At 44.2% G+C, this 25725-nt stretch overlaps 1 protein-coding gene across 7 annotated transcripts in view; it reads right to left on the minus strand.

Moving 5' to 3' along the window:
* Positions 1-25725, minus strand: part of NOX1 (NADPH oxidase 1) — a 182202-nt gene that overhangs the window by 85023 nt on the left and 71454 nt on the right. For 6 of the 7 annotated variants that reach the window (XM_056541281.1, XM_056541279.1, XM_056541285.1 and 3 more), the window contains one exon: positions 17580-17758. The exons of the other annotated variant lie outside the window; for it this stretch is intronic. In XM_056541281.1, the coding sequence (XP_056397256.1) occupies positions 17580-17624 (45 nt within the window). In that variant the 5' untranslated portion in view covers positions 17625-17758. The remainder of the gene's footprint in view (positions 1-17579; positions 17759-25725) is intronic. 7 annotated transcript variants of the gene reach the window in all.

Raw genomic sequence — 25725 nt, forward strand, 5'->3', positions numbered from 1 at the left:
CTGCGCGGCGTGGATCAGCAGCAGTAGGAGGTGAGTGACAGCCTCCTGCTGTTGCTTAGCAACAGCTCCCAGCATGCAAAAAGGGCATGCTGGGAGCTGTAGTTATGCAACAGGAGGAGGCAGACCACCACAACTCCCAGCATTCCCTTATGGGCATGCTGGGACTTATGGTTTTGCAACAGCTGGAGGCACATTTTTCTATGGAAAAGTGTACCTTCAGCTGTTGTATGACTACAACTCCCAGCTTGCACAATCAGCTAAAGTGCATGCTGGGAGTTGTAGTGGTGCATCTGGTGGTAGCATAACTACAACTCCCAGCATGCCCGTTGGCTGTCGGTGACTGCTGAGAGTTGTAGTTTTGCAACAGCTGAAGGCACACAGAGTTAAGTAGCAAACCAGTGTGTCTCCAGCTGTTGCATAACTACAATCCCCAGCATCCCCAGCCAAAGTAGTATGCCTCCAGCTGTTGCATAACTACAAGACCCAGCATGCCCTTCCACTGTCCGTACATGCTGGGGGTTGTAGGTTTTGCAACAGCTGAAGGCACTCTGGTTGCAAAACACTGAGTTTGTTACCAAACTCGGTGTTTCACAACCAGTGTGCCTCCAGCTGTTGCAAAACTACAACTCCCAGCATGCACTGATAGACCGTACATGCTGGGAGTTGTAGTTTTGCAACAGCTGGATGTTTCTCCCCCCCCCCCCCCCCCAATGTGAACGTACAGGGTACACTCACATGGGCGGAGGATTACAGTAAGTATCCGGCTGCAAGTTTGAACTGCGGCAAATTTTCTGCCGCAGCTCAAACTGCCAGCGAGAAACTACTGTGAACCCCCCGCCCGTGTGACTGTACCCTAAAAACACTAAACTACACTACACTACCAAAAAATAAAATAAAAAGTTAAAAACACTACATATACACATACCCCTACACAGCCCCCCTCCAAAATAAAAAACGTCTGGTACACCACTGTTTCCAAAACGGAGCCTCCAGCTGTTGCAAAACTACAACTCGCAGCATGCACTTATAGACCCTACATGCTGGGAGTTGTAGTTTTGCAACAGCTGGATGTTCCCCCCTTCCCAATGTGAACGTACAGGGTACACTCACATGGGCAGAGGTTTACAGTAAGTATCCGGCTGCAAGTTTGAGCTGCAGCAAATTTTCTGCCGCAGCTCAAGCTGCCAGCGAGAAACTACTGTGAACCCCCGACCGTACGACTGTACCCTAAAAACACTACACTCCCAAAAAATAAAATAAAAAGTAAAAAACACTACATATACACATACCCCTACACAGCCCCCCTCTCCAATAAAAATGAAAAACGTCTGGTACGCCACTGTTTCCAAAACGGAGCCTCCAGCTGTTGCAAAACAACTACTCCCAGTATTGCCAGATAGCCGTTGACTGTCCAGGCATGCTGGGAGTTTTACAACAGCTGGAGGCACCCTGTTTGGGAATCACTGGCGTAGAATACCCCTATGTCCACCCCTATGCAAGTCCCTAATTTAGGCCTCAAATGCGCATGGCGCTCTCACTTTGGAGCCCTGTCGTATTTCAAGGCAACAGTTTAGGGTCACATATGGGGTATCGCCGTACTCGGGAGAAATTGTGTTACAAATTTTGGGGGGTATTTTCTGCTATTACCCTTTTTAAAAATGTAAAATTTTGGGGAAATTTTTTTAACATATGCAAAAGTCGTGAATCACCTGTGGGGTATTAAGGTTCACATTACCCCTTGTTACGTTCCCCAAGGGGTCTAGTTTCCAAAATGGTATGCCATGTGTTTTTTTTTTTTTTGCTGTTCTGGCACCATAGGGGCTTCCTAAATGCGGCATACCCCCAGAGCAAAATTTGCTTTCAAAAAGCCAAATGTGACTCCTCCACTTCTGAGACCTGTAGTGCACCAGCAGAGCACTTTTCACTCCCATATGGGGTGTTTTCTGAATCGGGAGAAATTGGGCTTCAAATTTTGGGGGGTATTTTCTGCTATTACCCTTTTAAAAAATGTAAACATTTTGGGAAACCAAGCATTTTAGGTAAAAAAAAATGTTTTTTTTTACATATGCAAAAGTCGTGAAACACCTGTAGGGTATTAAGGTTCACCTTACCCCTTGTTACGTTCCCCGAGGGGTCTAGTTTCCAAAATGGTATGCCATGTGTTTTTTATTTATTTTTTTTGCTGTCCTGGCACCATAGGGGCTTCCTAAAGGTGACATGCCCCCCAAAAACATTTGTCGCTCTTTCCCTTCTGAGCCCTCTACTGCGCCCGCCGAAAAATTAACATAGACATATGAGGTATGTGCTTACTCGAGAGAAATTGGGTTTCAAATACAAGTACAAATTTTCTCCTTTTCACCCCTTGCAAAAATTCTAAAAGTGGGTCTACAAGAACATGCGAGTGTAAAAAATGAAGATTGTGAATTTTCTCCTTCACTTTGCTGCTATTCCTGTGAAACACCTAAAGGGTTAATACACTTATTGAATGTCATTTTGAATACTTTGGGGGGGGGGGGGGGGTGTAGTTTTTATAATGGGGTCATTTATGGGGTATTTCTAATATGAAGACCCTTCAAATCCCCTTCAAACCTGAACTGGTCCATGAAAAATAGCTAGTTTGAAAATTTTGTGAAAAATTTCTAAATTGCTGCTGAACTTTGAAGCCCTCTGGTGTCTTCCAAAAGTAAAAACTCATACATTTTATGATGCAAACATAAAGAAGACATATTGTATATATGAACCAGAATTTTTTTTATTTTGAATATCCATTTTCCTTACAAGCAGAGAGCTTCAAAGTTAGAAAAATGCAAAATTTTCATTTTTTTCATCAAATTTTGGGATTTTTCACCAAGAAAGGATGCAAGTTACCATAAAATTTTACCACTAAGTTAAAGTAGAATATGTCACGAAAAAACAATCTCGGAATCAGAATGATAACTAAAAGCATTCCAGAGTTATTAATGTTTAAAGTGAAAGTGGTCAGAATTGCAAAAAAACGCTCTGGTCCTTAAGGTGTAAAATGGCCTGGTCCTTAAGGGGTTAAACATTACTATAAACAAGCTTGTCAAAATACCATCAGATTTTTGGATATTTTAGAAGCAATTGTAAATGCTAATACAAAATAAACTGTGTAAACCCGGAAACTCAGCCTAACCCTATGAAGGTATGTCAAATATGTAGCTTAGTATTGTTTCCTTTCAAAGGGTTATCCAGCCTTGTAAAACTGATAGAAAACCCTCAAGAGATTGCTGAGGTCTGACAGCTGGCATGCCTGGGGATCAGATATTAGAAGGGGCTGTGGTGTTGTCACCAATTATAATCCACACTTGATTTTAGTGTGATATGGGGTATGATGCAAAGGGCAGATGTAATTACCCTAGGGGTAGATGGCATTAATCCCTTGTATTCGTGATGCCAGGGCATGGTTTATCCTCAATACCACCTGAAGGTATACCGCTGGATCCTGGGCTAGGCACAGGGGCAATAATGACTCCGACGCCAAGTTACGGATAACGGTAGCTTTCCAGAGGTTAGGCTGGGTTCACATGACGTTTTTACCAATACGGGAGAGAACTCCTCCCAGGGCTTATATGGGGGAGACTAGCAGGGAGCCCATAGGCCACCCTTGGGTCATCTGGTCACTGATACCTCTGGTAACAATCACATGACAACCTTCTTAAAGTTATAACACCTCTTTACACATTTTATAATACAAAAATTGGTGAAACATTTGTACATGGGGGAACAAGTGCAAGGGAGGCCCAGGGGACACTGCAGGAGGCTGCCTGACAGGACAGCAAGGGTACGGGATAACACCTCCTGTACTAGTCCACCGCATTAGCTTCATCAACTGCGTCATAAACCTGAACTAAATCTGAGGTTTTACTTTAAATTACTAAAGACAAAGTCAGGAACAGATCATAAATTGAGAACATGTTTAAAGGGGTATTCCAGGCAAAACCTTTTTTATATATACCATTAGAATTGACTATTTGTAGTGATTCTTTAACCCCTTAACGACGCAGGACGTATATTTACGTCCTGCGCCGGCTCCCGCAATATGAAGCGGGATCGCGCCGCGCCGCATCATATCGCGTGGGTCCCGGCGCTAATCAACGGCCGGGACCCGCGGCTAATACCACACATCGCCGATCGCGGCGATGTGCGGTATTAACCCTTTAGAAGCGGCGGTCAAAGCTGACCGCCGCTTCTAAAGTGAAACTGAAAGTATCCCGGCTGCTCAGTCAGGCTGTTCGGGACCGCCGCGGTGAAATCGCGGCGTCCCGAACAGCTGATCGGACACCGGGAGGGCTCTTACCTGCCTCCTCGGTGTTCGATCGACGAATGACTGCTCCGTGCCTGAGATCCAGGCAGGAGCAGTCAAGCGCCGATAATGCTGATCACAGGCGTGTTAATACACGCCTGTGATCAGGATGAGAGATCAGTGTGTGCAGTGTTATAGGTCCCTATGGGACCTATAACACTGCAAAAAAAAAGTAAAAAAAAAGTGTTAATAAAGGTCATTTAACCCCTTCCCTAATAAAAGTTTGAATCACCCCCCTTTTCCCATAAAAAAAATAAAACAGTGTAAAAAAAAATATAAATAAACATATGTGGTATCGCCGCGTGTGTAAATGTCCAAACTAAATATATCATTAATTAAGCCGTACGGTCAATGGCGTACGCGCAAAAAAATTCCAAAGTCCAAAAAAGCGTATTTTGGTAACTTTTTATAACATTAAAAAATGAATAAAAAGTGATCAAAAAGTCAGATCAAAACAAAAATCATATCAATAAAAACTTCAGATCACGGCGCAAAAAATGAGACCTAATACCGCCCCGTACGTGGAAAAATAAAAAAGTTATAGGGGTCAGAAGATGACATTTTTAAACGTATAAATTTTCCTGCATGTAGTTATGATTTTTTCCAGAAGTGCGACAAAATCAAACCTATATAAGTAGGGTATCATTTTAACCGTATGGACCTACAGAATAATGATAAGGTGTAATTTTTACCGAAATATGCACTGCGTAGAAACAGAAGCCCCCAAAAGTTACAAAATGGCGTTTTTTTTTCCATTTTGTCGCACAATGATTTTTTTTTCCGTTTCGCCGTGCATTTTTGGGTACAATGACTAATATCACTGCAAAGTAGAATTGGCGACGCAAAAAATAAGCCATAATATGGATTTTTAGGTGGAAAATTGAAAGGGTTATGATTTTTAAAAGGTAAGGAGGAAAAAACGAAAGTGCAAAAACGGAAAAACCCTGAGTCCTTAAGGGGTTAATTAATATTTTGTTGTTTTTTTTTATTTTTTTCAGATCATTATTGGAATATGGTGGAGTGCTATCAAATAGAGGAGAACTTGCTGTTTTCGCGTCCTATATTTTTATATACGTTAGTTTAATATCTATTGTGTTATAGTATAACTTTATTTCATTGAATCTTTTGATTCCCCCTTTTTTGATTCTTCCCTTGATGTGGCTAGTGCACCGAGCAATCACATATACTTTCGATGTATATATTACCATACTATAGCACATATTTGCTAGCACATTATGGTCGAATAAAATTTATACTATTTACAGGATTTATATTTTTTTTGTTTACTTTATTATTGATTTTTTATTATTATTTCCATTATTATCATGTTTTATTTTCTTTATTTACATTTATTAAAAAAAAAAATTAAATAATATTCTCTGTGAATAGTGGCTGTCTTTCCCACAGAATGATTGTCATTAACGAGTGCAGCACTCTCCACACAGCAACATGTGGCCCCATGACGTCACAACATGATCATCCTGCCTCATAAGGTGATGTTTAACACTGCCCTGAGATAGGACTCTTCTGCCTTCTCACCCAGTCCTGGGAGATGGTGGCGAAGCATGCAAGTGGGGTTGGGAGAAAATTGTGCTGAGGTGCTTGAACATGGATGTTGTGGGTTCAAGACCAGGCTTACTACTACATTTATTTTGTTTTTGTTTTTTTATTCTTTTATTTTTCTTACTTTTGTCCTTATTACTTTTTTGGACCACTGTTTTATGTGCAGAGCAAATATATAGCGAACTATCACATACTTCTACTTCATTTTCTCTTTTCTATACATTGGCTTATGCCCTTTGTCTGCATGGTTGCACGGGACTTAGATTCCCCGTTGCGCATGCCCGAATGACGCGCAACTGACGTGAGCTACACGTCAGCTGATCATGTGATTGACCGGTGCCACTATCCCGGAAGTGGAAACAGCGTGGACGCCGCTGCACGCCGACATACATTACTGTATGGCGTTTATGGCTCTCTATTGCTCCTCTGTGCGGTAAGCTCCGCCTCCCTTCTTATATTTAATTAGTTATACCACCTGATTTTCTTGATCCCTATTAGTAGAATATATGTTTTTAATGCACTAGTGTCACTTTTATTGTATTAGCACCTTAACTTTATGTATATTGGCCCTCCAGACCTCTTATATTGTACCACTATTTATAATTTTTTATCATGCTACTGTCTTTTTTGAAATAATTCACTTTTAATTATGTATGATGAGCCCTGATGTGTGTTGCTATTTAAGGCTCCTTGAATCACTCAGTCACTGCTTGAAAATGGTGATGTGAGGCCACAGAAACGTTGCCTGTATTTATCTTGGAATAAATCCTTTTGCACATTTATTTGGAGTGCTGCGGTCGCCATCTTTGTTTGTATTGCCCTTTGGACCCAGGATCAGGGTCCCAGAGACTGACTGCACCCACGCACAGTTGGCTTGGGAGTGCTGCTCTTCAACTCGAACATCCATCCATCCATCCCTCCCTCCCTCCCTCCCTCCATCCATCCATCCCAACTGGCTCCGGAAAGTTAAACAGATTTGTAAATTACTTCTATAAAAAAAATCTTAATCCTTCCAATAGTTATTAGCTTCTGAAGTTTTCTGTCTAACTGCTCAATGATGATGTCACGTCCCGGGAGCTGTGCATGATGGGAGAATATCCCCATAGGAACTGCACAACTCCCGGGACGTGAGTCATCAGAGAGCAGTTAGACAGAAAACAACAACTCAACTTCAGAAGCTAATAACTATAACTAAAAGTTTTGGCCTGGAATACCCCTTTAAGGGTAAAATTGAAGCTTCTCATTTCAAATCCATTCTTGCCTTTGAATTCAATAATTTCAATTAAGAACTTGAATGTGTAAATACACCATAAGAGTATCCTTATGGCTGGTATCACACAGTGCAGTTTTTGGAAAACTGACATTGCAGTTTTAAGTGCAGCTTTTGAGCCAAAGCCAAAATTTTATCTAGAGGGAGGGAAAAGTGTAAATGTATTTATTTATATTTCCCTTTGCTTTTAAATCCCCCTCTGGCATTGAATGAAAAGCATGGCACAAAAATTTGTGCGTGAAACCACCCTTAGGGCTCGTTTACCCTGCGGACATTCTGCCAGCGGAATTACGCTTGAAGCAGAGCCCCATTGGGATTCTGCTGCTCTGTGCATACTGAGGAATAGCCACAGCAGAATATATGTCTGCCCAAAGAATTAACATGTTCATTCTTTGAGTAGAATTCCAGTGGACTACATTGCCATCTATGAGACGATGCATGTCCGCGCAGTCCTACAGCCAATGGTTTCAGCGGCACCCGATGCAGATGGACATTCAACTGGCAGACATTCCATAGAGTGAACGAGCCCTTAGGGGTTACTTATATATCCCCTTTTAACTGGACCCACTGCTGCCTTTGGTATAGTTTCTGCTGCAGAAAATCTGCATCATATCTGCAATGTGTGTTCCTACCATTGGGGATCGTTCACATGGGTGGATTTATTGTGAACTTGCAGTGTGTTTCCCGCAGCAAATGTGACTAAGGGCAGGTTCTCCACAGCAGATTTTTAGTAGTGGAATTTCCGCTGCAGGAAATCTGCCGCAGACCCCATAAGTCTAATGTGTGAAACAAGCCGTAAGGGTCTGTTCTCACGTATGTATTTTGCTGCAGATTTTCTGCTGCTGATTTTTCTTCCCTTTACCTTCAATAGGCAGAAAAACAACAGCAGAAAATCTGCAGCAAAATTCTCACTTGTAACTGTACCCTTGGGGTATATTGACATATACCGGATACGCAATTGCAGACCCGCAGTTGCAAATTTTACAAGGCAATCAAAAATACAGAAATTGACATGCGATTTCCTGTGATCGCCATCATGGGGTGGGGGTCTCAGGACCCCCCTCGGCAATGTGCCCTGTGACACAGGGCCAGAAGAAGCGCAGATGCGCGATACGGTCGTTGCCTGAAGTCTCACTACTGTCTGCTCTCCCCTTGCACATGGATATCTGAACGCAATGAATAAAGCCTCCCGATGCTACAGAACGGTCAGTGCTCCGTGATTTTTTTCTCCTTTGCCCATGATATCGTACAAGTGACTGTGATACGTAGTAGCACTGACCTTAAAGCACAGACAGCAGTGTTAGCATGAAGAGTCGTCACCTGCTGGAATAGGTACACAGAGATATACGTAGAAAGGTGCTTTTGTTCCCAGTTCTATACAGATTGATTTGTTATTGGAATGCTTATTCTGTGCTTGTATGGTAACTTACTTTTTTTTAAATCTGTGTAATGTGTTTAACATATTGGGAACAAGTTATTTGCTGATCACTCAGAGATAAATGTAAGTGAGACACTTTTGACCTTAGGACAATTTTCATTTTTTGTGACTTAAGAACCATAAATCTTTCCATGTAATGTCATCTTTTATTTTACCATAAAATGTATGGCGTAACCCAAAAAATATTATTTGTGGCAGGAAATTGAAAGAAAAACTGCTACTTTTCTTTGCACAACTTTTAAGGTTTTTCATATTTATCAAGTGCACTTTACTGCAAAACTAACATTCTTAAATTAAGTGTGTTTAAAGGGGTACTCCACTGTCCCAGCGTTCCGAACATTTTATTCCGAATGCTGGGTGCGGGGGTCATGAGGTCATGGACACGCCCCTCGTGATGTCACGTCACGCCCCCTAGATGCAAGTCTAGATGAGGGGGTGTGGTGTTTGTGTCCTCTAGGGTTTAAAGGGGTTCTCCACTGCCTTAACCTACTTTTGGCAGTTAGTTGGCTCTGTGGCTACATGTTATTATGGCTTTTTTTCATGTTGCTAACGGTTCTGTATGTGGTGTTTTACTTACCTTTTTTCCAGACCCGGAAGCTGGTTTCTTCATTTGCTTCCTGCCTAGCCTCGACCACTTTTTTTCTTTTCTTCCGCCGCCATCTTGCCACCGGGACGTCACCGTGGAGGGTGGTGTGTTGGAGTCCGGCCTGCCCCTTGCTCCGTACGTGCCCGCCTCCCGCGACGGAATCCTCTGTCGTTATCAGCGTGCACCCTCCTTACTTTCAGCTTCTTCTAAGCTGAATGCGGATTGGGCTGCTTTCGGCAAATCGGATGCCGTGATGGGTGCACCCAAAGGCTGTCTGGGCTTGCTGGGAGTTGTAGTTTCGCAACCGCTGGAGGCACCCTGGTTGGGAAACACTGCCATAGCAAACCTTCAGGAGCTGTCCAGCGCTCCGGGACTCACCTCTGGCCAGGTTAGGGTTAACAATCCTCCAGCGCGTCAGGCCCGATGCTGACATCACTATGGAACATGCACAGATGATCCTCCGGAGCGAGGACCGACTGCGCATGCGCCCCTCACGGCATCCGATTTGCCGAAAGCAGCCCAATCCGCATTCAGCTTAGAAGAAGCTGAAAGTAAGGAGGGTGCGCGCTGATAACGACGGAGGATTCCGTCGCAGGAGGCGGGCGCGTACGGAGCGAGGGGCAGGCCGGACTCCAACACACTACCCTCCACGGTGACGTCCCGGTGGCAAGATGGCGGCGGAAGAAAAGAAAAAAAGTTGTCAAGGCTAGGCAGGAAGCAAATGAAGAAACCAGCTTCCGGGTCTGGAAAAAAGGTAAGTAAAACACCACATACAGAACCGTTAGCAACATGAAAAAAAGCCATAATAACATATAGCCACAGAGCTAACTAACTGCCAAAAGTAGGTTAAGGCAGTGGAGAACCCCTTTAAGGACCAGATGATTTTTTTGTTTTTCCACTATTCATTTTGACTATTGGTATGTTCACCGGTGAATTTCCCGCTGCAGCAAATTACATTGTCCTTGCAGGTAACCTGCCTGCGTGAACAAACCCTAATAGTAAGGGAGGTCTCAGATCTCGTTAACATGTTGCAGTTGCACTGCAGCCAAAATCACATTAGTGAGTTGCCACAGTTTACAAACTGCAGCTGAAAGCCGTTTGAATATTGCTGGTCCTGTGATATTACCGCAAAACTACCCCAAAAAAAAAAAAAATTAAGAAGAAATATATTTTTCAGTACCTAATCCTCACTATGTGCATCTAATATTTATGCCTCTATCACCTATATTTATTATAAAAAATACCTCATTTCATTAGAAATCCTCTCAGGGGAATTGGGCGTGTTTCTCCTTTGTGGTGGTGGGTGGTAATTGGTGTGTCTGCTCATTCAGCGTTGTCCATGAGTAATCTCTTGTCCATGAGCCATGGACAAGCCTGATGCTGCTGCAGGACTGGTTAGTGTCCCAGTAGGTATGGGGGCCCCTAGTGGTGGGATTTTCAGGATCTATTTTCTTTAATCTTCATAACTTTTTAAAAACCCATATTATAAAAGGTCTTTAATTTTCACCAGTAACAACATATAAACAGTTTTTAGATCTGACAGTGCCCATTTAAAGTAGGTTGGTGTCAATTTACACTAGATGCATTTCATAAGGTGAAACTTAGGTGAATCTGACCTATAATCAGGCCCGGACTGGCCTACTGGGATACCGGAAAAACTCCCGGTGGGCCGCGGAGCGGTGAGGAGGACGCACGCGCATGGTAGGTAAGTGACCAGCAGCCAGCGGCATGTCATCTTCAGTATTCCGACCACCGCTCCGGGGTCACGATCATAGGCTATGGGCCATAGCAGTAGATCGTGACCTCAGAGCGGTGGTCGAAATACTGAAGTGGGGCAGTAAACAGGCATACAGCCTCCAGCCATACACTGTATATGGCTGGAGGCTGTATGTCTGTGGGGGGAACATACTGCACCTAATGTGGGGGAACTGTACTGCACCTAATGTGGGGGACTATATACTGCACCTAATGTGGGGGACTATATACTGCACCTAATGTGGGGGACTATATACTAGGGATCGACCGATATCGTTTTTTTTAGGGCTGATACCGATAATCGGTGGAGGTTAGGGCCGATAGCCGATAACTTATAGCGATATTCCGGTATAAGTTATCGGCTATTTATCCCCCCGCGACACCGCTGCAGATCATTGATTTAAAGCAGGCGCTTTAAATCAATGAACTGCAGTGGCCTTTGCAGTGCCATAGACTGCCACCGCCACCCGCTTCTCTCCCCCTGCCTGTCCGGGGGTCCTGAGTCCTATAGCCGCCCCCACCGCCGCACCGCTCCACGTCGCACCCCCCACCGCACCGCCCTGGCCCCATTGCCTCCCCCATTCCCGGTTTTATAATTACCTGTTCCCGGGGCCTGGGGTCCACTCTACATCTGGCTCCGGTGGCGTCCTCCTGAGCTGTAACTGTGCGCACTGACGGTGACATCACGTCGCGTCACGTCACTCGTCATTGCGCACAGCGTAACGCAGGACGCAGCAGAAGCCAGAAGTAGCGTGGACCCCGGGCCCCGGGAACAGGTAAATATAAAACCGGGGATGGGGGAGGCAATGGGGCCGGGGCGGGGCGGGGCGGTGGGGGGGTGCGACGCGGTGCGGTGGGACGGGGGGGGGGGGGCGTTCGCGGTGCAGTGGGGGCAGGGCATTATCGGCAAGGTAGTTGCCGATACTGATAATGCCCAAAATCGTGATGATCGGCCGATAATATCGGCCAAACCGATAATCGGTCAATGCCTACTATATAATGCACCTAATGTGGAAGACTATGTACTGCACCTAATGTGGGGGAACTATACTGCAATCAAAGAGGGGGGGGGAGAGGAGTGACTAAGACTTAACTTTTAATCAAGTAATCTTAAAAAATATATAATTATATGGGAATGTACAGTGTGGGGTAGATCTGATATCTCCCCACCATAAAGACGCAATAATTACACACTGTTAAATGACCACAAGTGTTTAGTATTGTAATTTTAGCATCATCAGTTATTTCCCTTAGTGTCCGACGCGTTTCGGTCACCATCCATGACCTCCTCAGGGACAGGTAGGGTGTTATTTAATATACCAGATGAGCCCTGCTTATAAGTGGTACAGTCCTAAGCCACGTCTACATATAGCAGGGAACAAAACACTCATCACAAGCAGGCAGTGATACAGTACTGCCTCTTGATATTACTTAAAATCCAGAGTCATAAATAGACAAATAGCAGACCCTGGAGCGCCTTGGATATGGTCAATCCAGTTAGGCGTCTAACGATAGTCTCCATGTGCATACCCGCTTGGTTGCGGGGAGCCGTACAGTCCTGTCGGCTTCTACAGTGCACATGGAGAGACGCCGCGGCGTTCTGTGTAATATCCGATCACCGGGCGGAAGGGAGGCGGGGCCCGGATGACGCAGCTAGGGGAACTATACTGCACCTAATGTGGGGGAACTATACTGCACCTAATGTGGGGGACTATACTGCACCTAATGTGGGGGAAACTATACTGCACCTAATGTGGGGGAACTATACTGCACCTAATGTGGGGGAACTATACTGCCCCTAATGCGGGGGAACTATACTGCACCTAATGTGGGGGTACTATACTGCACCTAATGTGGGGGCAACTGTACTGCACCTAATGTGGGGGCAACTGTACTGCACCTAATGTGGGGGACTATAAACTGCACCTAATGTGGGGGACTATGTACTGCACCTAATGTGGGGGAACTATACTGCACCTAATGTGGGGGACTATGTACTGCACCTAATGTGGGGGAACTATACTGCACCTAATGTGGGGGAACTATACTGCACCTAATGTGGGGGAACTATACTGCACCTAATGTAAGGGGAAATATACTGCACCTAATGTGGGGGAACTATACTGTGCCTAATGTGGGGGAACTGTACTGCGCCTAATGTGGGGGGAACTGTACTGCGCCTAATGTGGGGAACTATACTGTGCCTAATGTGGGGGAGCTATACTGCGCCTAATGTGGGGGACTATATACTGCACTTAATGTGGGGGACTATATACTGCACCTAATGTGGGGGACTATATACTGCACCTAATGTGGGGGACTATATACTGCACCTAATGTGGGTTGAACTATACTGCACCTAATGTTGGGGAACTATACTGCACCTAATGTTGGGGAACTATACTGCACCTAATGTGGGGGAAACTGTACTGCACCTAATGTGGGGGACTATATACTGTACCTAATGTGGGGGACTATGTACTGCACCTAATGTGGGGGAACTATACTGCACCCAATGTGGGGGAACTATACTGCACCTAATGTGGGGGAACTCTACTGCACCTAATGTGGGGGAACTCTACTGCACCTAATGTGGGGGAACTCTACTGCACCTAATGTGGGGGAACTATACTGCACCTAATGTGGGAGAAACTGTACTGCACCTAATGTGGGAGAACTATACTGCACCTAATGTGGGGGAACTATACTGCACCTAATGTGGGGGAACTATACTGCACCTAATGTGGGGAAACTATACTGCACCTAATGCAAGGGGAAATATACTGCACCTAATGTGGGGGAACTATACTGTGCCTAATGTGGGGGAACTGTACTGTGCCTAATGTGGGGAACTATACTGCGCCTAATGTGGGGGACTATACTGCACCTAATGTGGGGGACTATATACTGCACCTAATGTGGGGAACTATATACTGCACCTAATGTGGGAGAACTATACTGCACCTAATGTGGGGGAACTATACTGCACCTAATGTGGGGGAACTATACTGCACCTAATGTGGGGGAACTATACTGCACCTAATGTGGGGGAACTATACTGCACCTAATGTGGGGGAACTATACTGCACCTAATGTAAGGGGAAATATACTGCGCCTAATGTGGGGGAACTATACTGTGCCTAATGTGGGGGAACTGTACTGTGCCTAATGTGGGGAACTATACTGCACCTAATGTGGGGGACTATATACTGCACCTAATGTGGCGGATTATATACTGCACCTAATGTGGGGGACTATACTGCACCTAATGTGGAGAATTATACTGCACCTAATGTGGGGGAACTATACTGCACCTAATGTGGAGAACTATACTGCACCTAATGTGGGGGAACTACAGCCAAATGTGGGGAACTATACTGCACCTAATGTGGAGAACTATACTGCACCTAATGTGGGGGAACTATACTGCACCTAATGTGGGGAACTATACTGCACCTAATGTGGGGGAACTATACTGCACCTAATGTGGGGGAACTATACTGCACCTAATGTGGAGAACTATACTGCACCTAATGTGGGGGAACTATACTGCACCTAATGTGGGGAACTATACTATATAATACTGAACTATACTGTGACATATATATGTGTGTGTGTGTATATATATATATATAATATCCATGTAAAGTAATACGCCTGGGCACACGGTGGCCAATGGCTGGCACAATGTGTTGTGGGGCTGGTATGCAATAATTTTCCGGGCTGGTTTTTATCCCCAGTCCGGCCCTGCCTATAATCACAAGTAAGTATATAATCACATATATTAAGGGTGTACTCCACTGCCTCAGCGTTCAGAAAAGGTTCCAAACGCTGAGGCAGTGGAATACCCCTTTAAGCACAGTAACTCTGTGAGAGTCAGACTGTTGATCACATGTCCAAACCAGAGTAATTAAATAGATGCAGCTATGCTGGAATTAAACAAATGGCGCTGTGCAACTAGTGATGGCGAGTGGGCATTATATTGGCAAAAAACAACGACCTGGAGTTCTTCGTTAAGCTGCAATCAATTTGAAAACCATGCCGGCTTGCATGTTAAAACATGTTTAGTGCAGAGATGCCGCGCCTAGGCCGCAACATGTAAACCCAGCCTTATGGAAAGAGGTTTTCAAGATAAGATCAATTTTTTTTTAGATCATTTGTAATTGAGGTACACATGTAGATACTGGTCATGGTCAGGAAATATGAAACTTTTAACCCTTTTTACACACTAAACAAAAAACTGACATCCCTATGAATTTTGCTTTATTCTCTCAATTTCAGCTAGAAACAAGAATATATTTAAATTTCATACAAAGATATATAACAGATATTAAGTTGAAATTACATTTATACCCACAATTATCTCAGGAACAGTGAAAAAGTCATCAAATAGTGCTCATAAGTAGTAGTGGTCTTAAAATATGCATGGTAGAATAAGGGCTCATTTACACTACAGAATCTTTACTGGGAGATATTCCGGGCAGAGATTCTGTCTGGAGTGAAGGGCGACAAAACAAGCTGGCGCTAGGACCAGTCTGAAATGCGCTCTCAGTAGACTGCAATGTATTTCAGGGCAAAATCTGGGATATGGAAATTCCGTAGTGTAAATAGTGCAGCCCAATTACACAAAGATCAAAAGGAGGCTGCTGCACCCTATTTTCCAAGTGGAATTCTGAAAACATGTAGTATGAAGGGGCCCTAACTATTAAAGGAGTAATCCACAATGAGGGGATTTTAGTATGTTCCTGCCAGACTGTAATGGACATGCTTAGTAAGGATCTGTGCTTGTCTTAGGGCTAAATTGTGATTCCCTCATAAAGCTGGTGCTTTCTTTTTGTAAAAGGCTATTTCCTGTTGGAGTTCCCTCCCTCCAACTACCCAGGATCCCTTGTTGTGAGGTTACCATAACATTGTGGCTATCTTTTTATGATCTGTCTTTTTCCTGTTAGAGATTGTTTCCTCAAACTACAATTCCCATGATTGGTCACTTTTCTTCCTCCAACATATTGGCCACCCCCACACACATTGTAACACACCTGTGATCCCTTCTACGTTATCTACAATTCTTTCAGAATGATCTCCCTCCCACCACACAGTCACTCCACCCATTAAAGCAAAGACAAGATTTCTCTGACTAGTGATGTAATGTCTCGGGCTGCACTGCAACCTGGGAAAACCTGAGATGACACTCATTTTGTATGCTGGTAAAAATTAACATTAGGGCAAAATCAGAGAATAATTGCAAGACCCCCATGAAACACAGGTTCAGACACTATATTATGAACTACACAAATTTTACAGCCTCTGAAGCATAGTCAAATAAAAAAAATCCCTGAACACCCCTTTAAATCTGTTTTCTATGAAGCCTCATTTATAGGGTAACTACATAAACATGATGTACAGGGTAACTACCTAAAGGTTAGGGAGTTTCCTTCCTTATGGAGACCTATTTTAAATCACTAGTACTGGAATAGGAGGCAGAAAAAATTGTCGTTTTGTTTCTGTATTTTTTTTTCTATTAATATAAGATATATTTAAAGGGGTACTCTGCTGAATTTTTTTTTTCAAAATTAACTGGTGCCAGAAAGTTAAACAGATATGTAAATTACTTCTATTAAAAAATCTTAATCCTTCCAGTACTTATGAGCTGCTGTATGCTCCACAGAAATGTATTTTCTGTCTGACCACAGTGCTCTCTGCTGATACCTCTATCTATGTCAGGAACTGTCCAGAGCAGGATAGGTTTGATATGGGGATTTGCTTCTGCTCTGGACAGTTCCTGACATGAACAGAGGTGTCAGCAGAGAGCACTGTGGTCAGACAGAAAAGAAATAAAAAAAGAAAAAAACTTCCTGTGGAGCATACAGCAGCTGATAAGTACTGGAAGGATTAAGATTGGTTTAATAGTAGTAATTTACAAATCTGTTTAACTTTCTGTCACCAGTTTATTTACAAAAAAAAAATTCCACCGGAGTACCCCTTTAAAATTGATCTTTGTTCTAAACCGTTTTTTATTTTTTACTTTTTATTTATCTCCTTTGGATTGATTTTTGTTTCAGTTTAACTGTGGATTTGATTTTAGTTTTGTAGCAGCATTTTTTTTTTCTCATTTTTGCATAAAATTTCCTACCAAAAAGTACACAAGTAACTGATATAGCTAAAGCTGGCAAAATACTTTAGACGTGTGTGTGAGCCAATCAAGAGCCTTCCAGGGGACAAGATGACAATCTCATTTGTATGGAGGGGGAGAGAGGGTTCATGCATGCTAGATATTAACTGCCCAATCCTTTTGTTTTTGAGAAGAAAAGGATATTTTATAGGAATACAGTGGCATTCATTGTCCATAGGTTCCACTGTAGAAAATGTATACAGTACAGAATATTTCATTGGTTGCCACTGTATGGAATAATTTAGTCTGCTGGGTTATTCCATTCAGCAAAAAAATACAAATAAAAATTAATAATATATATATATATATATATATATATATCTGACATATACTGGCCATATTAAGGCTAAAAAGACCCTAGATACAGACTTACACTTATCCTCCTGAAAGTACACATAATAATATGAAATATATAGAACGTGTAACATTTCCACTTCAGATATACATAAGCATTAAATAAGTACAATTTCTTACCAGAACAACTGCAGAGAACCAGTGATTAGCAATCCAGTTTCCCATGTTGTCTTCCTTGTGTTGGTTCCTCTTCTGCTGAACAGGGAGTATTACTTTGTGTGTGTCCTGCTCTATCTTTATTGAGTTTGCTGCATCTATTAGTCACTCCTTATTCTGTAACAGGTGAATTCCCAGTGTATCTGTATGAGGAAACAATTAGCTTTTATTTCTTTTCTCCAAGTATTGCAATAAGCTGACATGCCCAGCACCTGGCCTTTCCCCAGTTTGATAGTGGGAGAACTGGTTCAGTCTTCCTACATGAAAGTTTCAACATTACAGGAGGTTTCTGTGTTTTTTTTTCAATTCCATCCTAAAGGAATCAACACCTCTCCATATTTCAATGTTGCATTACATTACACTGCAGGTAAAATCAACATTGGTCTTTAGTAACGCTTTGTTGGAACCATGCCAACGGTTTAAATCAACTGGTACCAGAAACAGATTTGTAAATTACTTTTATTCAAAAATCTTAATCCTTCCAGTACTTATGAGCTACTGTATACTACAGAGGAAGTTCTTTTCTTTTTTGAACATCTTTCCAAAGTGATCGTTTATTATAAGTAGCAGACAATGTGACAAGAAAACAGACAGTACAGTCAGTTGAATAAGGGACCCTGGTCTCACCCTTATCTGTAGCACCCTGCCTAGTAATAGTAGGTCCCCTGTCCTTGTGACTGGAGCCTACACAGGAACCTTCTAACCAGTGGGGATCGTATACAGTCATGACTGTAAATATTGGCACCCCTGCAATTTTTGAAGGAAATGAAGTACCGTATTTATCGGGGTATACCAAGCACCGGCCTATAACACGCACCCTCATTTTACCACGGATATTTGGGTAAAAAAAGTTTTTTACCCAAATATCCATGAAAAAATGAGGGTGCGTGTGTGCGCGTGTATACCCCGATATACCCCCAGGAAAGGCAGGGGGAGAGAGGCCGTCGCTGCCCGCTTCTCTCCCCCTGCCTTTCCTGGGGTCTAGAGCGCTGCTGTCGGCCCTTTTCACCCCCTGGTTATCGGCGCCGCTGCCCGTTCTGTCCCCCTGACTATCGGTGCCGGCGCCGATAGCCAGGGAGAGAGAAGCGGCGCTGACAGCCAGGGGGAGAGAAGGGGCAGCGGCACCCATTGCCGGCGCCGCTGCCCCGTTGCCTCCCCCCATCCCCGGTGGCATAATTACCTGAGTCCGGTCCGCGCTGCTCCGCTGCTCCAGGCCTCCGTCGTGCGTCCCCGGCGTCATTGCTATGCACGGCGCGGCGCATGACGTCAGAGCGTCGCGCCGTTCAGCGCATAGCAATGACACCGGGGACGCACGACGGAGGCCTGGAGCAGCGGAGCAGCGCGGACCGGACTCAGGTAATTATGCCACCGGGGATGGGGGGAGGCAACGGGCAGCGGCGCCGGCAATGGGTGCCGCTGCCCCTTCTCTCCCCCTGGCTGTCGGCGCCGCTTCTCTCTCCCTGGCTATCGGCGCCGGCACCGATAGTCAGGGGGACAGAACGGGCAGCGGCGCCGATAACCAGGGGGTGAAAAGGGCCGACAGCAGCGCTCTAGACCCCAGGAAAGGCAGGGGGAGAGAAGCGGGCAGCGACGGCCTCTCTCCCCCTGCCTTTCCTGGGGGTGTATCGGCGTATAACACGCACACAGACTTTAGGCTAAAAATTTTTGCCTAAAAAGTGAGTGTTATACGCCGATAAATACGGTATTTCTCACAGAAAATGATTGCAGTAACACATATTTTGCTATACACATGTTTATTCCCTTTGTGTGTATTGAAACTAAACCAAGAAAAGGGAGGAAAAAAAGCAAATTGGACATAATGTCACACCAAACTCCAAAAAACGGTCTGGAAAAAATTATTGGCACCCTTTAAAAATTGTGGAAAAATAAGATTGTTTCAAGCATGTGATGCTCCTTTAACGACGAGCGCCGTAAATGTACGGTGCTACAAAGTGCCGCTGCGTTCCTTCCGTCTCTGGACGCGGTGATCGGAACGGGATGACTGCTGATATCTATCAGCAGTCATCCCGGTATAACGCCCAGGGGGGTCCTGAAACACCCCCCCCCCCCCCCCCCCTTGTCGGCAAATCACGGCTTTTCCGGGCTGATTGGGTCTCTGGTGGCCCGATAGCCCCGAAAATAGGGATGATCGGAGCTGACTGACGAATCGCAGGGCAAAGGCGGGGGGTGGGGGTCAAAGTTGAGATCCCCGCCCTGGAAGTCCAGGCAGCGGGGTTAAGATGGCGGCGGCGCTTACTGGCGGCAGACAGCAGGGGGACGTCTGCAGACAGCTGGGGACCGGCGGCAGCAGAATGCAGGCAGCAGTGGCGGAGACAGAGATAGAGACAGCAGTGAAGATCTGGTAAGTGATCTTCACTGCTGCCTTGTAGTTTCACAACTACAACTCCCAGAATGCCCAGATAGGCAAAGGTTGTCTGGGCATGCTGGGAGTTGTAATTTTGCAACACCTGGAGGGTTACAGTTTGGAGACCACTGTATAGTGGTCTCTAAAGTGTGCACTTCCAGATGTTCCAAAACTACAACTTCTAGCATGCCAAGACTGTCCAGGAATGCTGAGCGTTGTAGTTTGGCAATATCTGAAGGGCCAGATGTTGCAAATCTAAACTGCCAGCATGCCCTTCGGCTCTCCGGGCATGCTGGGAGTTGTAGTTTTGCAAGAACTGAAGGCAAACTAGTTGGGAAACACTGTTTCCTAACTCAGTGTTTCCCAACCCATGTGCCTCCAGCTTTTGCAAAACTACAACTCCCAGCATGCATTGACAGACCATGCATGCTGAGAGTTGTAGTTCTGCAACAGCTGGAGGTACACTGGTGTGGAAACACTGCGGTAGTCTGTTACCTAACTTAGTGCACCCAACCAGTGTGCCTCCAGCTGTTGCATAACTACAACTCCCAGCATGCAGGGTCTGTCAGTTTATGATGGGAATTGTAGTTTTGCAATAGTTGAAGGTTAGCCCCCACCCATGTGAATGTACAGGGTACATTCAAATGGGCGGGGGTTTACAGTGAGTTTCTCGCTTTATGTTTCAGCTGCAGCAAATTTTCCGCCACAGCTCAAACTCGCAGCGGGAAACTCGCTGTGAACCCCCGCCGTGTGAATGTGCCCTAAAAACACTACACTACACAAAATAAAGGGTAAAACACTACATATACACACCATTACGCTGCCCCCCCCCCAATAAAAATTTAAAACGTCTCATAAAGCAATGTTTCCAATGTTTCCAAAACGGAGCCTCCAGCTGTTGCAAAATAACTCCCAGTATTGCCGGACAGTCATTGACTGTCCAGGCATGCTGGGAGTTTTGCAGCAGCTGGAGGCACCCTGTTTGGGGAACACTGCTGTGTCCGTCTCTATGCAAATCCCTAATGTAGGCCTCAAATGCGCATGGCGCTCTCTCACTTCAGAGCCCTGTCGTATTTCAAGGCAATAGTTTAGGGCCCGTACACGGGAGAAATTGCCTAACAAATTTTGGGGGGCTTTTTCTACTTTTACACCATATGAAAAGGTAAAGTTGGGGTCTACACCAGCATGTTCATGTAAAAAAAAAAAAAATTTTACACTAACATGCTGGTGTTGACCCATACTTTGAATTTTTACAAGCAGTAAAAGGAAAAAAAGACCCACAAAATTTGTAACGCAATTTCTCTAAGTACGGAAGTACCCCATATGTGGGTGTAAAGTGCTCTGCGGACACACAACATGGCTCAGAAGTGAGAGCACACCATGTACATTTGAGGTCTAAATTGGTGATTTGCACAGGGGTGGCTGATAGTTACAGCGGTTCTGACATAAACGCAAAATAAAAAAAAATCACCCACATGTGACCCCATTTTGGAAACTTCACCCTTCACAGAACATAACAAGGGGTATACTGAGCCTTAATACCCAACAGGTGTTTGACAAATTTTTGTTAAAGTTGGACGTGAAAAAAATGCTGGTGTTACCTCAAAGTTTTTATTTTCAGGGGGGAATTGGAGAAAAAGCCCCCAAAATTTGTAACACCATTTTCTCTGATTATGGAAATACCCCATATGTGAACATAAAGTCCTCTGTGGGCGAACTACAATGGTCAGATTAGAAGGAGCGCCATTGGGCTTTTGGAGAAAGAATTAGGCTGGAATTGAAGGCCATGTGCGTTTACAAAGCCCCCATGCTGCAGAACAGTGGACCCCCCCCACATGTGACCACATTTTGGAAACTACACCCCTCACGTAATGTAATAAGGGGTACAGTGAGCATTTACACCCAACTGGTGTCTGACAGATTTTTGTTAACAGTGGTCTGTGAAAATGAATAATTTAAAGAGTAGCTCCCACCATCCTTTTTTTTCCTTCTGTCCCTAATCCCCTCCCTGCCTTTAATAATTTTTTTTACTATATTAAAAATGCCTTTTTGTCTGCCTGGTAGTGTGCTCACTACCAGGCAGACTGCACAACTTCATTGATGCCTTCTGGGGCCGACACTTCCGCACTTAGTTCACCTATGTCTGATTGACAGGCAGGGAGCGAGCGCAGGCTGAATGAATTTGGACCGATTGCCCGGCCGGCATCGGTCCGATTTCAGGCATGACGTCACGCCAGCCTGCAGCGGTTTTCAAACGTAAATTACAACATATTAATATGAAAAAAAAATAATGAAAATATATTAGAGATATGTTGTAGTACTACAACATATCAAAAAAAAAAAAGTTGATGACAGTGCCCATTTAAGTTTTCATTTACACAGCCCACTGTTCAAAAAATCTGCCAAACGCCAGTGGGGTATAAATGCTCACTACACCCCTAATTAAATTCTGTGAGGGGTGTAGTTTCCAAAATGGGGTCACATGGGGGGGTCTACTTTTCTGCACCCATGGGGGCTTTGTAAATGCACATGGCCCTCGACTTCTATTCCAACCAAATTCTCTCTCCAAAAGCCCAATGGCGCTCCTTCTCTTCTGAGCATTGTAGTGCACCTGCAGAGCACTTTACATCCACATATGGCACAGCCTGGAGTTGGCTGAAGCAGGAGGAGACCCCAGTGCTTCACAAAAATTGTCAGAATACCACCTGACATTCAAAATAATAAAATGATACATACGTTATCTGAAGAAAATGATCCTTCATTAGATGACAATATGAATAGTGTGTGTTCCAGTGACATTAGCTCATTGGAGAAACAGGAAAACATGATACAACTTAATTCTACAACTGAAGAACCACAGCAAAGAATGAACGACTTAAAGCCTACTGGAACTGAGGAACTTCAAAATGGTAAATCTACCACCTGGGATAGTCAGTCAATTCCAACAGCCGGTGGTCAGTATCCACATTTCCCTGTTTCTACTAGTCCTTGGCAATATTCATTTTATTACTGGTCTGGTATCAACATGGCAATAATACTGGGAGTGTAACTCAAGGATAGCCACATGTTTCCTACAATACACAGTCAATATATGGAGACCATATAGTGTCTGAATGGCACAGCCTGGAAGTGGCTGAGGATACCATATAGTGGCTGAATGGCACAGCCTGGAGGTGGCATCAGGAGTCCTGAAAGTGACCCTAATGCAAGGAATTTCTGAAACTGGGGACCAGCACCTTAATTATGTTTTGCAGTTTCCATGGCAGCACAATGAGAGAGCCTGGAGGTGGTAGCATCAGCATGAGAATACCATAGAGCAGCACAATTAGAGAGCCTGGAGGTGGCAGTATCAGCATGAGGAGACCATATGGCGACACAATGACAGTACCTGGAGGTGGTAGCATCAGCATGAGGAGACCATATTGCGGCACAATGACAGAGCCTGGGAGGTGGTAGCAATAGCATGAGGAGACCATAGAGCAGCACAATGGCAGAGCCTGGAGGTGGCAGCAGCAGCATGAGGGCCATGCCAACTGAAGGTTGAGTGTGAGGAACCCACCGACTGTTGACTGGGGGTGTCGAATGTCACTTGAGATGAAGTGGATGACCGAGTGAACCGATGAATGATTTTAGGCCTCTGCCACTCCTCTGTGCACTTCCTGGCAATACTCTTCCTGACATACTTATTGCATATATGATGGGAGTACAATACGCTTCACTACACTTAAAACAGTATTTGTCTAGAACAGCAGCAGGTGTGTACGATTGGCTGTCCTTTCACAGTATCTAAGCTAGATTAACAAGAACAAAATAGTACACTACTTAGATGTAGGTATGCGGTATGCACTGATTGATGAGGGCAGAAAAACGTGCCACACTACGCATTAAAAAGTCTGTATTTTTGTAAAACACCAGCCGGTGAGTACTATTGCTTGGACTTTCACAGTATGTAGGCCCTTGACAGATTAACAGGTACAATATGGTACACTACTTAGATGTAGGTATGTGGTTTGCACGTATGAGGGCAGAAAAATGCGCTACAGTACACTTGGAAAACATATTTTCGTAAAACACCAGCCGGTGATTACTTTTGCCTGGACTTTCCCAGTATCTAGAATGGTTACAGATTTACAGATACAAAATAGTAGACTGCTTTGATGTAGATATTTTTGCACAGCAGCAGGACACCACAGTGCAGCACTACAAACAAAAAAAAGGGGGCATTAAACCCTTAATTGCACTTCGTCTGTTAAGAATGGTGTGGACTGGTTTTTATACTGTCTGCAGACTAGTATAAGCAGCAGATGATTTCTTGTGGAAAAAAAATACACAGAATTGCGCTGAAAAATCATTCCTGCCTCCTGTGATAGGTTCATGAAGTTCAGGCAGCTTCTTGATATATATGAGGCAATGAAAAGCTATCTGCCCCTCTCTGATAAAATGCTGAATTAAGTGACTGGGAGCTTATTGCTTACTACAGTGACAACGAGCACTGCACTTCTTTCTGTCCACAACGCTAATGTAACTAGCAGTTGGCAGTGGAACACTGCGGTATAATCAGTTCAGCATCTCTGTGTAACACACACACACGCAGTCCGTCCTATCTCTGCAGTGTATATGGCATGAAATGAGCAGCCGCAAAATTCCTGCCGATTATATAGGGCTGTGACATCAAAGGGGTCAATGAATGCATTCCGCATGTGATTCAGGGTCATCACACTTACCTCGCTTCCCACCTCGCATTCCCATCTTCCCAGCATCCCCTGCCCCATGTAATGACATATGGATCCGCCATTTTAGGTGTCCTGTAGCCTTTAATGAAGCGATTCGTGCGATAGAATCGCGACAATATTCACATTAATTGCAAATCGAATAAATCCTGAAATTCGTAACAAATTCGGGCTCATCTGCTTCGATTCGCTCATCTCTAAATATTAGAGGTATAAAATAAAGGATCAAGAGAATCTCCACCGTTGATTAATAACGATCTACCGGCTATTGTTTGTTTGGTGGAAACCCATTTAACTAGCGATTCTCTGAATTTGGTTAAGAAAAGGTGGGCGAAATGGGAATTTCACTCTACATTTAACAGGTCCCTGTGGTCGCCGGTAATCAGACCTGGAGCGAACACGCTCCGGGAACTGATTATAAACAGGGTGCCGCGTGCAAGATCACGGGGGTCCCCAGCGGCGAGACTCCCGCCATCAGGCATCTTATCCCTTATCCTTTGGATAGGGGATAAGATGTCTAAGCACCGGAGTACCCCTGTAAAAGAATTCTAGATGAATAGGAAAAAATGGTTTTTGGGAAGCAAGAGATGGAGGAGATAACAACTAAGTATTATCACAAACTTTATCAGAGTGAAAGTGTAGAAGAGGAGGAGAAAATACTTGGAAGAATTAGTACTTGGAAAAATTAGTGATTCCGAAGGTGGGGAAGGAATATCTGAAAGGTCTTAATGAAGAAATTACAGTAAAATAAATGCAGGAAGCACTTAAGAAAATATCAGGGAACTCCGCATCAGGATCGGATGGGTTTGTGTTTGAGGTGTATAGGATATTTGGTGACCCCTGTTGTATTTTCTCTTGGAGGTATTTCATGAATCCTTGAGGGTGGGAAAGTTGTCCCTATCCATGCAGTAATTATTTTGATACCTAAAAACGGAAAGCATAGCAGGGAGATGGATGCCTTTAGGCCAATTTCGCTGCTCAATACTGATAGTAAGATCTTTTCAAAGATATGGGC

The sequence above is a fragment of the Hyla sarda genome, chromosome 9, assembly GCF_029499605.1.
Source record: "Hyla sarda isolate aHylSar1 chromosome 9, aHylSar1.hap1, whole genome shotgun sequence".
NCBI classification, from domain to species: Eukaryota; Metazoa; Chordata; class Amphibia; order Anura; family Hylidae; genus Hyla; species Hyla sarda.